Consider the following 13,777-nt stretch of genomic DNA (forward strand, 5'->3'; position numbering starts at 1 on the left):
TCCCGGGGAGGGGAGTGGGTGGGCTTATCAAATCTACTTTCCAGGCAAGTGGAGAACTTGGTCACAGATTTTTGGCCTCCATTTAGTGTGGTGAGTGTCTCCCAACCCCTAGTTCCACACGGGGAGCCTGGTTCTACCCCTGAACCATGCCTGGTGTATTGTAGGTATATTGACCTAAGGATACCACAGGATTTAAATGTCTGTTGTTTCTGCTGGTTTGGATGAGTCCTGGAGCTGGTAGACTTTTGGCTTGTACTCCCGCTGACTTCTGAAACTATTTCCTTTCTGTTTCTGTTTCACAGAGATGGGAAACAAGTATTCAAGTGCAAATTTATTTTAAAAGTCATTTCATTGCTGTTGTTGTTGGGCACATGTGAGAGGAGAGGTGGGTTTCCATTTAAAATTTCATTGCCGTCTTGACTGGAAATTTCCTGATTGGACTTTACTGTAAAAGTGTTACTGTGTTGTTACAAGTGCAGTTACTTTGTTCTGCACTTATAACAATAAATCTTTCTTTGATCCTAGTGACTAGCTGTTTGATATTTAGAAGCATCTAAGATTATTCTGACGGGAAGCATATTTCTGTGCCAGCGGAACCACAGAGAGAGTCTGCTGTTGTCTTCCATTTAACCAAATACGTAACTGCGGAGTTTGTCAGAAGTTTAACTAATTCATTAGATCTTCTTCTCTTCTCTTCGTTTCTCTTCTCTTCTCTTCTCTCTTTCTTTTCTTTTTTTCCATTTTTCTTTCTTCTGTCCCTTCTTTTTCTTTCTTTCTTCTAATTCATAAGCCAGGATGTTTGAGAGAGGGGAGCATGGACCAGCCTTATGAGTGGAGACAGCTCATCTCTGACAAATAACAGAAACCTCCTGTGGTTTCAGCTCATACTCAAACATTCTAGACCGAGTAGAAAACAGCAGGTAATGGATTCAAGGGGAACCATCTCTGACGTCTTAACAGTTAGGAAGTTTATTTGAGAGATGGACAAAGAAGAAATGAATGAAATGGGAGGGAAAACTCTAAGCCTTATTCCCTCCAACAGCAGTTCTGTTTAAGTGAAATGAGCAGAAGGTGAGTGGAGAGAAGCACTTATCATCAGAACAAGAAAGTTCAACTATCTAGAGTAAAAGTTGAGCAGCATATTAAAATATAGGAGATAGGGCTCCCCTGGTGGTGCAGTGGTTAAGTCTCCCTGCCCATGCAGGAGACACGGGTTCAAGACCTCATCCGGGAAGATCCCACATGCCACAGAGCAACTAAGCCCGTGTGCCACAACTACTGAGCCTGCGCTCTAGAGCCCACATGCCACAACTACTGAGCCCGTGTGCCACAACTACTGAAGCCTGCGCACCTAGAGCCCATGCTCCACAATAAGAGAAGCCACCACAGTGAGAAACCCGTGCACCGCAATGAAGAATAGCCCCTGCTCGCCACAACTAGAGAGAAGCCTGTGCACAGCAACAAAGACCCAGTGCAGCCATAAATAAATAGATAGATAGATAGATAAACATCCTGTGTATTGTTAACTGTGGTAGAATTATCAAGTTCTTTTTCCCTCTTCCTGCTCAGTTTTCTGCCAGTCATTGAAGATCGCTTTAGTCTTTTCCTGAAAACAAAACACATGTGCATGTACTCAGGGTCATAAAGAAATCAGACTAAATAGTGAAATCCAGTAGCTGACATGAAAGGCATGTCCTCATGAATACTTTTTTGGTCCATTTTTTATGCGAATCTATGTCTGGGCCGGAAACCGAAATACTTGTACGATAACACTTCTCTCTGTTTACCATAGTAACAGCAATAACCACCACCACCACCATCAGTAAGGAGAAGGCCGCTCCTTACACTGAAGTTCCTCCAGGGTTCTCTTCCATTTCTATATCTTCTCCTTTGCCCTCTCCATCCAGTGCTATGACTTCAACTCAACCCACATGCTTCTCAATAAAATCATCCCAGATCTTTCTCCAGTTCTCTGGGGCTGTATAACCAGCTCTCCTTTGGACATCTTCCCCTCGATCTCTTACCCCCTCGAATCCAACATGTCTACAGCTGGTCTTATTATCTCCCACATGCAACTTGCTCCTTGTTTTTCATGCCCTATTTCAATGGATAATTCTACATTCACCCGGTTACCTAAAGCAAGAACTTGAGGGTCATGGTAGGTTCCTCTTTCAACCTTCACCTTCATTCACAAAGGTCCGATGACTGTAATACCTGAATCTCTCTTGAATCTGTATCACTTCCTTGCTTAATCCCTGCAATAACTTGCTAATGCCTGTAGCACAAATCCAGACGCCTTAGCGAGATATAAAACTCGACACCCTACTACCTTCTGCTGTGTTGGCTTTACCTGACTGTCTTCTGCACCTTTGGGTTAGAGGCTGATTCTTCACCTTTGTAACTTGGCATGTGCAGTGTGCCTTAGTATATAAGTAGAACCTCAATAAATTGAAGAAAGAGGGTGAGAGATGTTTGTGGCTTGAAAGGGGAGAGGACGATTATCAGAAGCTGCGTGCAGATTTTCTAACAATACTTGGAGATTTTTTTCCTTCTTAATTCCTAGAGGCACTGGCTTTTCAATTTCATGATCTTTTCTGTGGCAGTGAGTCCACAGCCAGTATTTCCTGAAGCCTCCTGATTTGCCTGGCACTGCATTGTGTTCTCTACCGATTACCAAGATGAGACATGGTCTCCACCCTCAAAAGATGCATAACGGAGGTGGGGAGCTAAAATCAGGTCATGAAAGCATTGACAGTGCAACGTAAACTTCTGCTTGCCTGCCGTCGTGAGAAAGGAGAACAAGCAGAAAAGGTGGTTGGCAAGAGATTATGGAGGAGGTGGGAATTAAGCTGGGTGTTGTGAGGAAGTCATTGTCTCTTCTAGATGTGGTAGTTGTGTTCTATTTCTCATCTTGGAGTCTGTTCATAACAAAAGCCCTTCAGCACCATTTTTGTTCACGTACTCGGATCAACCCTGTTAGTCGCAGGTGATGAGTCTGGAGATGCCTGTTGAAGGGTAGCACCTAGGGAAAGAGTTTGTGTGACACTGGAGAAATAAAAGGTGAAAAATGACGAGGGTGTCGGACTGTAGTTCTCAAGTACAAATTAGTTTCATAGGATTTAAAATCTTTATTCCTGATATTGTCAAACATAGAATTTTTTAAAGCTTTATTATTTTCCTACTAGTTAAAAAGAAGTCATTTAATTTTGGTGAACTAAAATTTTAGACTATTTAACCTTTACATGCCTGGTATTAGTGTTTCCTCAAATGCAGTGATTCTCAGGTAGATAAGCTCATTCTTGAACAGTGAGAGAGAGGAATTTTGTGCGCATGGAAAGCAGGCTGAGAGAGCTCTCCGTTTGATCACTTTGTGTAAACCTATGCCCTTGTATCAATATTCTTTTCACTTGAGGGCTCAGATTGCCACTGTTTGGCAGGAAGTAAGGGAGAAATTCTCTTACTAGCACGTGATTTAATATGTTGAGTGACAATTTGTGCTGTGTCAGTCTGCTTAGGGACAGGATTGGAGGGGGTGGTGATGAGCTAGTGTATATGGTTGTGAGAACCTTTCAGGTATCTTTGGAAAGGAACCTTAGACCCTTGGGCTCCACTTCCCCAAAGCAGCTTCTCATTGACACGTTTCTCCTTGTAGGAGTGAGTCAGGGAATAGCTGGGCCCAGACTCTCACTTGCTGCTTTGCTGTGTCAGGTCCTGCCCCAGAGACAGGGCCTGCAGCCCAGAGAGCAGAGGGCCAACATCCAGTCTCCTGCAGCCAGGAAGCTGCTAGCATGTGACCCACTCTGGAGGTTGTCTTGTCCTGCTGCAGAGCTGGTCCTATTTTGCAACTTCTGGCCAAGCCCTGAATTGGCAGCTCTCGTGCAGGTAAACGTTCAGGAGTTTACTTTAGACTCTGCGCTGGGGTTACATAGGAGACCTTCTTAGTTTTGAAGGGGGTTGTTGCCCAGGATGACTGAACGACACACAGAAGGGTCCTGGAAAGCTGGAGCTCCAGGTCTCATTTGCAGGAAGGAACTGGATGGATTGAGTTATCCAGGCACAGGGGGAGAGGCAGCCTTTGTTTCAAAGTGGACTGTATCCCAGGACGAAAATAAATCCAAAGGAAATCATAGAGATCTATCAGGGGGTTTGGGTTCATTTGCCTGAAAATGAGCCCTTCTTTTTGGGGCTGAATGATTCCAGTTAGCTAAATACGTTTGCGGTGAAGGGCAGTAGAAAAAGGAACTTCACTGAAAGAGGAAGCATATGGTCTTCTGGGCTGTGTGTTTGTGAATGGAGAGAGAGCAAGGCTTTGTAGAGCGACTTTGCCCAGGGAGAAGACCTGCTCACAGAGATCGCATTCACCTCTCACCCCATTGTATCCCTCTCCCTGACCATGCACTTAGGAAAGAAAAAGTTCAGAAAACTCCCTCACCGCAATCTTCTGCACAGGATCATGCTATCCCCCTAGCTGCTTCTATAAGGGGTCCCTTCTTCCAGCCATCACCACCCCCTCTAATTCCTCCTGGTCTGAATTCTGCTTCTCCAGATCTCCACTTCTAAGATTCTTTTAGCCTTAGTTGTAAGCTAGGTCAGAGTTAAGTAAGAATTATTTTATACAGTCAATTTTCAAGATTAGTATCTTGGGAGCGAGCTTCATCAGAGCCCGGGATTGCTCTTGTGCTCCATTATCAGCAGAATTGAAATCCATCTAAGATGGTTTTCCGAGAGCACGTTCCTCGCTGTTCCTGGTGTTCATACACCCTCCATTTCTGGGACTTGGGACTGAGGAGATACGAAGGTTTAATCAGCTGGAAGCTGTTTGTGGCTGGGGTGTGACCCTCCACATTGTGTGTCATCTGCCACGGCAGTTTGTTGAGCCACTCTTGTGACCCAGCATTTATAAAATCAAGGCCAAGCCAGTGCTGTCTTAATAGAAAGTCGCTGCCCCGGAGCAGTTACAATGTAATGGGGACTGTGACTTTGACTGAAGGGTCCAAGCTTCAGTGCGGGCTGTTCAGATGTGTTGATGGCAGCTGGGAGTACCATGAAAGCGAGGAGACCAGTCGAGGGACACGGCTGCTCTTCTGAGCTTTTCTACCTTCTGCATTTCCCACCCACGCCCATGATGTGTACAGATGATACAAACGCATTTCACAAAATGGTCCTCCGTGAACGAATAAATCATGCAACCCATTTAAGAAATGCATTTTCGTTTGGGTTTAAAGTCATCCCCTGCAGTCACTGCAGGGGTCTGGTTCTTGTAGAACATCCTCCCTAATGTTCACCGGGAAATGGAAGTTTCTCTGTGTCCGGGATTTAATAAATTGGGCTATTAAATTGTAATCCAAGACACCAGCTCAGAAGATAAGGTCCCTTTCAAGTTGTTGAATCTGTTATGACTGGGTGGTGATTGGCAGTGGCTTAAAGGGCCATCATGTGACTAGAAAGTGAGAGGCTGGACCCTGCCGGACTGGGGTACTGCTCTGGATTGTTTTCGAGGTTATCACTGATTTATGACTGTGCTCCTTAGAGACCAGGAGGTCACTGTGGCCGCCATTAAGGCTTTCATCTTCCGTTTGATCTGATTTTGATTATTGTTTTTTCTTGTGGGGAAAACACTCCTCACTTTGTATTACCTATAATGTATTTTAAGCATCTTTGGTTAAAATAAAAAACACCAAAATCCCTAAAGACAGGGCACCAAAATCCTCTCAGGCTGCATTGTAAATGTAATTTTGGATATAATTTGATTGACTAATCAAGCGATACCATGTAGTTCTTAGTGGAGGATTTTTTTTCTCCTCTGAGTATTTGAAAGTTGATGGCTTTTTCTCCTCCCCAGGTGACCGTCCCAATCTTCCTAAGGAGGACACTCCTCCCAGCAGCCTGGACTCATTTTCCTCCCCATCTCCCACGGCTGCCGCTGCCCATGGGCCCCCTGGACCAGACAGAAACCACCTTCTTGCAGATGGGGGTACCTTTGGGGACTGGGCATCCACTGCGTAAGTAGCTGTGCTTTTCTGTTCGGTGCTGAGGCAGGGAGGGCCCTGAGATGAAAGTGGCCCTTCATTTTGAAGTTTATGTGGCAGGTCGATACTGAAGCCGTTAGATCTCAGGACCTTTGTTCTCTAATTAGTGGGGCTGCCAAAAGGAGAGGGTCCATAAAACAAGGCTTTCTTTAATAGGGTGTCTGTGTTCCCAGTATGGAAGGGGTGGGCAGGTGCTATTTCAAATCTGTTTTAAGTTCAATTCATGGCAGCTTGGGGTTGCACGTAGGAAGTTTGCTATTGTCCTGCTCGGGATGTTTTCTCGCTAGTTATTGCAAACTTTTAGAAAGATGCAAATGCGTGCGTTGTGATCAGTAGACTTTCCAGGCTTTCTATTGGATGATATCTTAGTTATATGAATTTTTGCAAGCTTTATGCTAGTGTTCTGCTCCGTTTACTCCGTAGCACCCTGCATAATTGACAATTGATGGATGAAATACCCGATCTTAGTTTCTCAGTTTGGTTGAGTGCCAGCCATGAGCAGATCAGCTCAGGTGTATTAAGACAAATAATACCAATACAAACAAAATACCATGGACCTGGTTTCACTACATGAGGGTTTGTCTTTCTCTGCTTCCCGAGGCTGTGGCGTAAGTGCAGGTTGGTGGTGGTGTGGAGCATCAGATTTCAAACAGATGCTCAGAGAAGGAAAAAAAAAAAAGAACTCTGCTAATAATTACATGACATTACTTGATTAGTCAATCAAATGACATCCAAAAATACATCTATAATTCAGCCTGAGAGTATTTGGGTGTCCTGTCTTTAAAGTTAAAAAAAAAATGTTTTCAAAAACTCAAAGTTGCTTAAAATAAGTCATAGATAATGATGTCATTCTACCCTAGCTGGGCATTCTTGGGACTTTAAATGGAATTGGAGAGTGTTTCTCACATCACTTGGCTTTTTATAGTTACTGCTGGATTCACATGAACTCATTATGAACTTACTAAGTATTACAAGAGGCTGGGAGAAGTTGGGTATGCTAAAATTTGGGGGTGACCTGAAGACTTTGAAAAACTAACCGAAAATCCAAGTGGAACTCAAAATATGGGTACGCATTCTCCAGATGAGATTTTTTTTTCCCTTCAAAATTGTCCTATATGTATCTTTAAATGCTGAAGACTGTGTATTGTGGATTTAAACTGCAGAGTACTCAAACAGGCCTGTCATTTTTGCTATTCTTTTTTCAAAATAAAAATACTCTTTCACTTTTGTGCTACAAGCCACAGTGACAGTGGTAACATAGGAACCCAGCCTCTGCAATGCTGGGCACTCCAGCAGTGGAATTTGGGGTATGTGTGTGTGCGCGCGTGTGTGTTTTAAAGCACAAGCCAGGTCTCTAATTATTCCTGTCAGTAAGTGTCTGTCACAGTCAGTGGAGAGCATTTTAGTCAGTGCCTCTTACTCCACAGTGGTTCTGTGGAGAAGTGACATTCCAAGCCACGATGCAGGCAGTGCTCAGTTCACAGCACATCCATGGCTGAAACATGAAGAGCTTGATATTTTTGGTCATCAATCAGATGAGGAGTGAATCCCCCCAGCTTCCTATTCATGTAAATTTTAAAATGTCATGGAAAGCACTCCAACCTTGGAGAGGCCCGAAAGGGAGGGGCCAAAATAAGTAGCTGAAACAAGTCTGGAAAGGAGATTTTTGTTATAGTGGAGACTTCTTGCTACTTGAAGAGCTTGACTTTTTGTTTTCTGGGCACTGGATAAAACGCATCTCTCTCTTTCATATATATATAATAGAATTCCTGTGTATCTTTTAAAGGACTTACTGGTAAGCATATCTCAGTGCAGATTTCTCATGAAGTCGGGGGCGCCTCTCATACTTGAGGACCGTGAGGACCCCCTGCAGGGCTTGTGCGGCCCACGGCACTGGGCCCACACCATAGTGACGCTTAGGATTGGGGAGAGCCTGCAAATGCGGATTTCTAACGTTTTCCCCGATGATGTTCGGCAAACCCTGACATAGACTCCTGTCCGCCCCTCCCCGCATGGTTCTAGGCATGTGCTGATGTAAACAGCTTCTCTGAGGAGTGTAGTTAGAAGTGACAGTGCTTCCTTCTTTTTTCTTTTCTTTTTTCTCCTCTCCCCCCTCCCCTCCCCTCCCCCCCCCCCTCCCCCCCCTCCCTCCCCTCCCCTCCCCTCCCTCCCTTCATCTCCCCTCCCCTCCCCTCTTCTCTCTTCCTAGGATTGTGTTTGCTGTCTTCAAGCAGCCCTTGGGTGCCCCCGCAAACTTTGATTCCCTCTGCCTGAAATGTCTCCCTTCCTTTCTGCTCAAGACAATCTTGACCTGTCTTGAGGATCTAATTTAGTTTTCACTTTCAGGCAGCCTTCTCTAGGGCTCTAGTCTACTGGAGGGTTCGGAATAATCCCTTCCTCTGTCTATACCCAATACATGATGTTAGAAAACGATCCCCTTCTAGTACTAGTCAGTAGTTACCTTTTATTGTTATTTGATAGTAGTATATGTGTGTGTCTATCTGTGTATCTACGTCAGTGTCTCCATCTGCCTGCCTGCTTATCTATCAGTCTTGTTCAGTTTGGGCTGCTATAACCAAAATACTTTGATTGAGTGGCTTATGAAGAGCAGGAATTTATTTCCCACAGTTTTGGAGGCTGGACGTCCAAGGTCAGGGTGTCAGCCTGGCTGGGTTGAAGTGGGAGGCTGCTTCCAGTGTACAGACGACTCACTTCTCACGTATCCTCACATGATGGAGCGCAGAGAGCGGAAGCAGGCTCTCTCGTGGATCTTAGGAGGACGCTAATCCCATTCATGAGGATTCCACTCTCACTGCATCCTAATTTTCTCCCAAAGGCCCCACCTCCTAACACCATCCCATGGGAGGGGGTAGGGTTTCAACATGCAAATTTGGGGGGGTCACAAACATTAGATGCATAACACTATCCAATCTTTCCCTCACTCCAAGATCGATCATAAAATTATTTTTTAATAGATTTAATTAATTAATTTATGGCTGCATTGGGTCTTCGTTGCTGCACACAGGCTTTCTCTAGTTGCAGCGAGCGGGGGCTACTCTTTGTCGTGGTGTGCGGGCTTCTCATTGCGGTGGCTTCTCTTATTGCGGAGCATGGGCTCTAGGCGCATGGGCTTCAGTAGTTCTGGCCTGCGGGCTCAGTAGTTGTGGCACGCGGGCTTCAGTAGTTGTGGTTCACAGGCTCTAGAGCGCAGGCTCAGTGGTTGTGGCGCATGGGCTTAGTTGCTCCATGGCATGTGAGATCTTCCTGGACCAGGGCTTGAACCTGTGTCCCCTGCATTGGCAGGTGGATTCTTAACCACTGTAGCACCAGGGAAGCCCTTGATCATAAAATTCTTGACAATAAAATTGGGTCTCATACTCTTTGAACTTTTTAGTGATATTGACATAGTTATTAATAAATATTTTATTTCCAATTTAAATTATTATGCATTTATAAAAATACTTTTCTTTTGGAAGTCTCATTTCTTTCTGTGTGTCATTGAATGTCTCTTAGGCAATTTAAAACTCTTTGGGAATTTCACAGAATTAATCTCACCATTTTCTCTTTATAACGTTTTTCCTTATTTCCTTAGCACTTATAAATTTAGTTTTCATTGTATGTGCTTTTCTTTTTGTTTCTTTTTTTTTAAATCCATCATCTCTGCATACCAGCTGTACAGTATTGATTATAGTAAGATCTGAGTAAATCTGATTAAGAGCCCTTTTAATAAAACCGAAGTTGCTGTGTAGTCATTAAAACTCTTCTCAGAGCCTTAAAAAGGAGGCACTGCCTGGACTGCTTGGTTTTAATCCAGACTGGTGACTCTCTGTTCCAAAACTTACACCTGCCTTATCTTAGGTCCTGAAAAATGAAGCCCAAATGTATGTAGATCACATAGGACCCCAGTAGCTCTATTGTACAGAAATGCCATGACCCCAGCTACCAGAAAGCAAACTTATGCAGGAAAACCTACAGCAGCTGATATTCTGATATAGGCAGTGTGTAAATACAGCTGTAGTCTCTGACAGGTAGAAAACAATCCAGCAGAATTGGATTTCTTGGGTTTCTGCTGATGTTTATGACTTGTGGGTATTATTCATTGCAGTCAATCAATCTGTAGCTATTCCTTACCTGTACACTCAAGGTGGTGGGTGACTTCATTGCCAGTAAAGAATTGCTAGCTCAGTCTCCTTGGAGGACATTACATCATAGGTCAAGGTATTTCAAATGTTCCAAAGTCATTTTTTCCCCAGTAAAGTAGTTTTCTCTTCATTTTTAAATGATGGAGCAGGTCCTTGATAAGTAATTCTTTTAGGTTTTCTGCCACAAAAGAAAATCTCTTGTAAGTAGATACCAGGAGTTGTTATCTGCTTCCTGTACAGATTTCAAATGAAAAGGAGTACCTCCTGCTAGCACGTGTCCGTAGTCAAGATGGCAGCAGCATCTTAGAATAGTTCTTCGTAGCTGGGAATGTTGGTACCCTGAGATGTAACTCAGTGTGTGCTCTGGCAGGCTGGGAGGGCAATAGATCCTTCTCTCCCACCCAGTGAGAGGCTTGGCTTGGTAAGGTTTATCCTGAATGGGAAGGTGTTCCTAACAACGTCTATCCCCGATGCTGCCCTGAGCCGCTGTTGTGCATCAGCGGTACATGCCTCCCCAGGCTTGGTGCTAGTCGGTTAAAGGCATTAGACGGTAAGCCCCCATGCCCATTTACAGCCTCGTGCATGTCACCTGTAGACTTTGTGTGTGCTCACTGGTGACCATTTTTATTCTTGTCTATGAAATAATAACTTGCCTCCTTTAAACTGGGCAAACACATAGAGGTTTCCCATAGACAGCTACTTGGCATTTGAGATTACTTGGTTCCATGATTGCTTTTCAGGGAGTTGATGAATTTTGCGGGGAGATAGCAAAGTACCCCTTAAACTGGCTTTGTGTCTGTGACAACAAACCATGAGTGATTTGTCTGAAGTTCAGAAAAATAATCACCTTAAACAATTTTTAGCAGGTTTTGGTGAAATTGGGTGCACACTTAGAAATTATAAGGTAGCAGTCACGGGCAGACTTTGTCTTCGCCTCTTCCCTTCGTCTTTCTTTCTGTTCTCTCTCTCCTCCACCCCTTCAGGGAGGGCTTCCTCAACCCCATTGCTCCTTGACTTTACTGCTCCCAACCCTGCCAGGGCAGTCAGTTCACCCTAGAAGTTGATGTCTTAAATTTTGATTGTTTCAAAAGAAAATAGGGCATTTAACTTTTAAAAGTTTTCTCTCTCTTGGGGTGGTGCATATCTGCTTTTTTTCTAACTTGACTAAGATGAACACATATGGCTTTTGTAAAATGGGGAGAAAGGTTATGTATATTTAAAAAGAGATCAGGAGACGGTGGTATTTAACCCCCAAAAGTGAATTGCCCATCACAGGCATTTCCAGCATCTTTATTGGCTAGTTAGGACATCATATCCTAATAAGGGGAGCACCTTTTCTTCTCTGCTTACCTGTAGGTGGACCCTGGTTAAAGAAAGTGGTGGGTTCCATTGACCGGCGTCTCTCGTAGAGCTGGTGCCTTCATGTGGCGCTGGGTGCTGTGAGGAGTGGATTGGAAGCCAGTCTCCCATACCTAAGTGAGCGGCAAAGTCCCTGGTGGGTTCAGAAAGATGGAGGTGTAAGATAGCTCGTAGGGAAGCACATGAATGAGCAGGAGTAGACTGCCTTGCTGTGAGCCCCGGCAGCCTTGTGACTTCTGCCCAGAGCTTAGCCCATCTGGACCTGTTGGGGGCTGGGGACTTAGAGGGGGCAGAAGCGTCTGCGTCAGCAGTGGCTGGTGGTGAGAGGCTGCAGAGAAGGCTCGATGCGGTAGATCGTCTCTTGCATTTCTCAGAATCAAAGACTGTGGAGCATTAACTCTCGGGGGCCACAGACTTTGTTGTAGCTGCTTTATAACTATGTCATGTTGATCCTCACATCAGACCCAGTGAGGTAGAACTATGTTCTTTTTTTTTTTTTTTGCTGTACACGGGCCTCTCACTGTTGTGGCCTCTCCCGTTGCGGAGCACAGGCTCCAGACGCGCAGGCTCAGCGGCCATGGCTCACGGGCCCAGCCGCTCCGCGGCATGTGGGATCTTCCCGGACCGGGGCACGAACCCGTGTCCCCTGCATCGGCAGGCGGACTCTCAACCACTGCGCCACCAGGGAAGCCCTATGTTCATTTTTAAAGATAGAGAAATGGAGGCACAAGGAAGGTCAGAAATTTGCCCCGAGCCACATGACTAGTAAGGGGCAGAGAAGGGTTATGACCCTGATCTGTCTGACCTCGTGATCTGTGGTTCCCTTGGACTTGTTTTACTGTCGGTATGGAAAGTCTGGTGGCCTATGGGAACGTTGTTCAATTGTAGTTTGCCCCCGATTCTGAGACCCACAGTGAGCTAACAGCGGCTGCCAGCTGGCCACTGCCCTTGTTCTGAAGAGGGAGCGCTGACCCTGTGTTAAGACACGTTGCTGTGGTTTATAGTCACCTGTGGAGAATAAACCCTTGCATCTGAATTGCGGCACATTCACCATCCAACACCTTTGGCTGAGATTTGCGGAGGAGGGCATCCTCCCCTGCCGCAGAGCTGGGAGACGTGGAAATTTGATATTTTGCAACAGAGAAGCATCCGTAATCTTTTCATGAGTAGCATGATATCTGGTACAGCTCTTGAAGCTAATCTCGGGGCCCACGTGCTTGGCCATCGACCCTCAGTCTATTCACACTCATTGGGGTGGTGGTGGTGGATAACTGTAGTCCCGTATATCTTCTTCAATCTTCTCTCCAACTCAGTATAGAAATTACGCCATCCCGACGGACCGCCTAGCGTCCTCACAGCCTTCCATACATGTCCCTTGGGTCCTGCTGGGGTATTTTTGGTATTTGTATTGTGTACTTGGCACTTGCGTGTGGCCTGAGTCACCTCTTCCTTCGCTGTGCTCTAACTACAGGTTCTGAAATTCAGAGATTTTATTTTCAAGCCAAATGGTTGGTCATTCATCTAACTTTAAAGCCCCGTAATGAAAGTTGACTTTCCAAATTAAAGACACCGGTCTGAATTTTTGTAGTAGCTGCTCTACTGCTTAAGATTCAAACAAACAAACAAACAAAACTTAAGTCTTCTCCTTAGTCTTGTTTTGGTTTTGCTTTTCTGTTTTGTTTCACTGGTTTTTGCTATTGTAATGTATCATTTGCTCTGCATGGACTGGTTGGCTGGGTCTCAATACTGAAATGCAGGCAGGGGCCTCGTGAGCTTTCTGTGAGTTGGAAGACCGTGGTGTAGACTGGTAAAGCACTGATTTTAGAGTCAGACAAGCCTGGCTTTGCATTCTTCTCCTGCCACTTCAAACCTTGGAGGCCTTATATAAATTACGTCAGCAAACCAAGGCTTAGCAAGATTATCTGCAAAGGGGGAGTAACAGCGCCCAGCCCTTTTGATTGTTGTGAGGTTTCAAGGTACCACATGTCATAAAACCCAGTCACGGCTCCCCTGGGAGCCCTAGGCTTGCATTTTCCTTTCCTCCAAGAACTTAATTTAATATTCTTAGTTGAACTTGACCCAACTTCCTGGTTCATCAGTTATGTAATCTCCCCACTAAATGGCTTAGGGAAAATAGGCTCTTTAGTCCTGGAGAAGCCTTTAGTGTTGACCTGAAGTTGCATTGTTTCCAGCATTTACAGTAGTTACACCAGGAGAACCCGCAGCTCCTGTCCTTGCCTCGCTGTG

At 45.0% G+C, this 13,777-nt stretch overlaps 1 protein-coding gene across 2 annotated transcripts in view; it reads left to right on the forward strand.

Annotated features, from left to right (window-relative positions):
- The window catches only part of ARHGAP10 (Rho GTPase activating protein 10), a 325,886-nt gene that overhangs the window by 293,648 nt on the left and 18,461 nt on the right, over nucleotides 1-13,777 (forward strand). For both annotated transcript variants that reach the window (XM_027117132.1, XM_027117131.1), the window contains exon 20: nucleotides 5,843-6,002. In XM_027117132.1, the coding sequence (XP_026972933.1) occupies nucleotides 5,843-6,002 (160 nt within the window). The remainder of the gene's footprint in view (nucleotides 1-5,842; nucleotides 6,003-13,777) is intronic.

Source organism: Aethalodelphis obliquidens, unplaced genomic scaffold (genome assembly GCF_003676395.1).
Source record: "Aethalodelphis obliquidens isolate GAN/ISIS:26980383/991018 unplaced genomic scaffold, ASM367639v1 scaffold17, whole genome shotgun sequence".
NCBI lineage: Eukaryota > Metazoa > Chordata > Mammalia > Artiodactyla > Delphinidae > Aethalodelphis > Aethalodelphis obliquidens.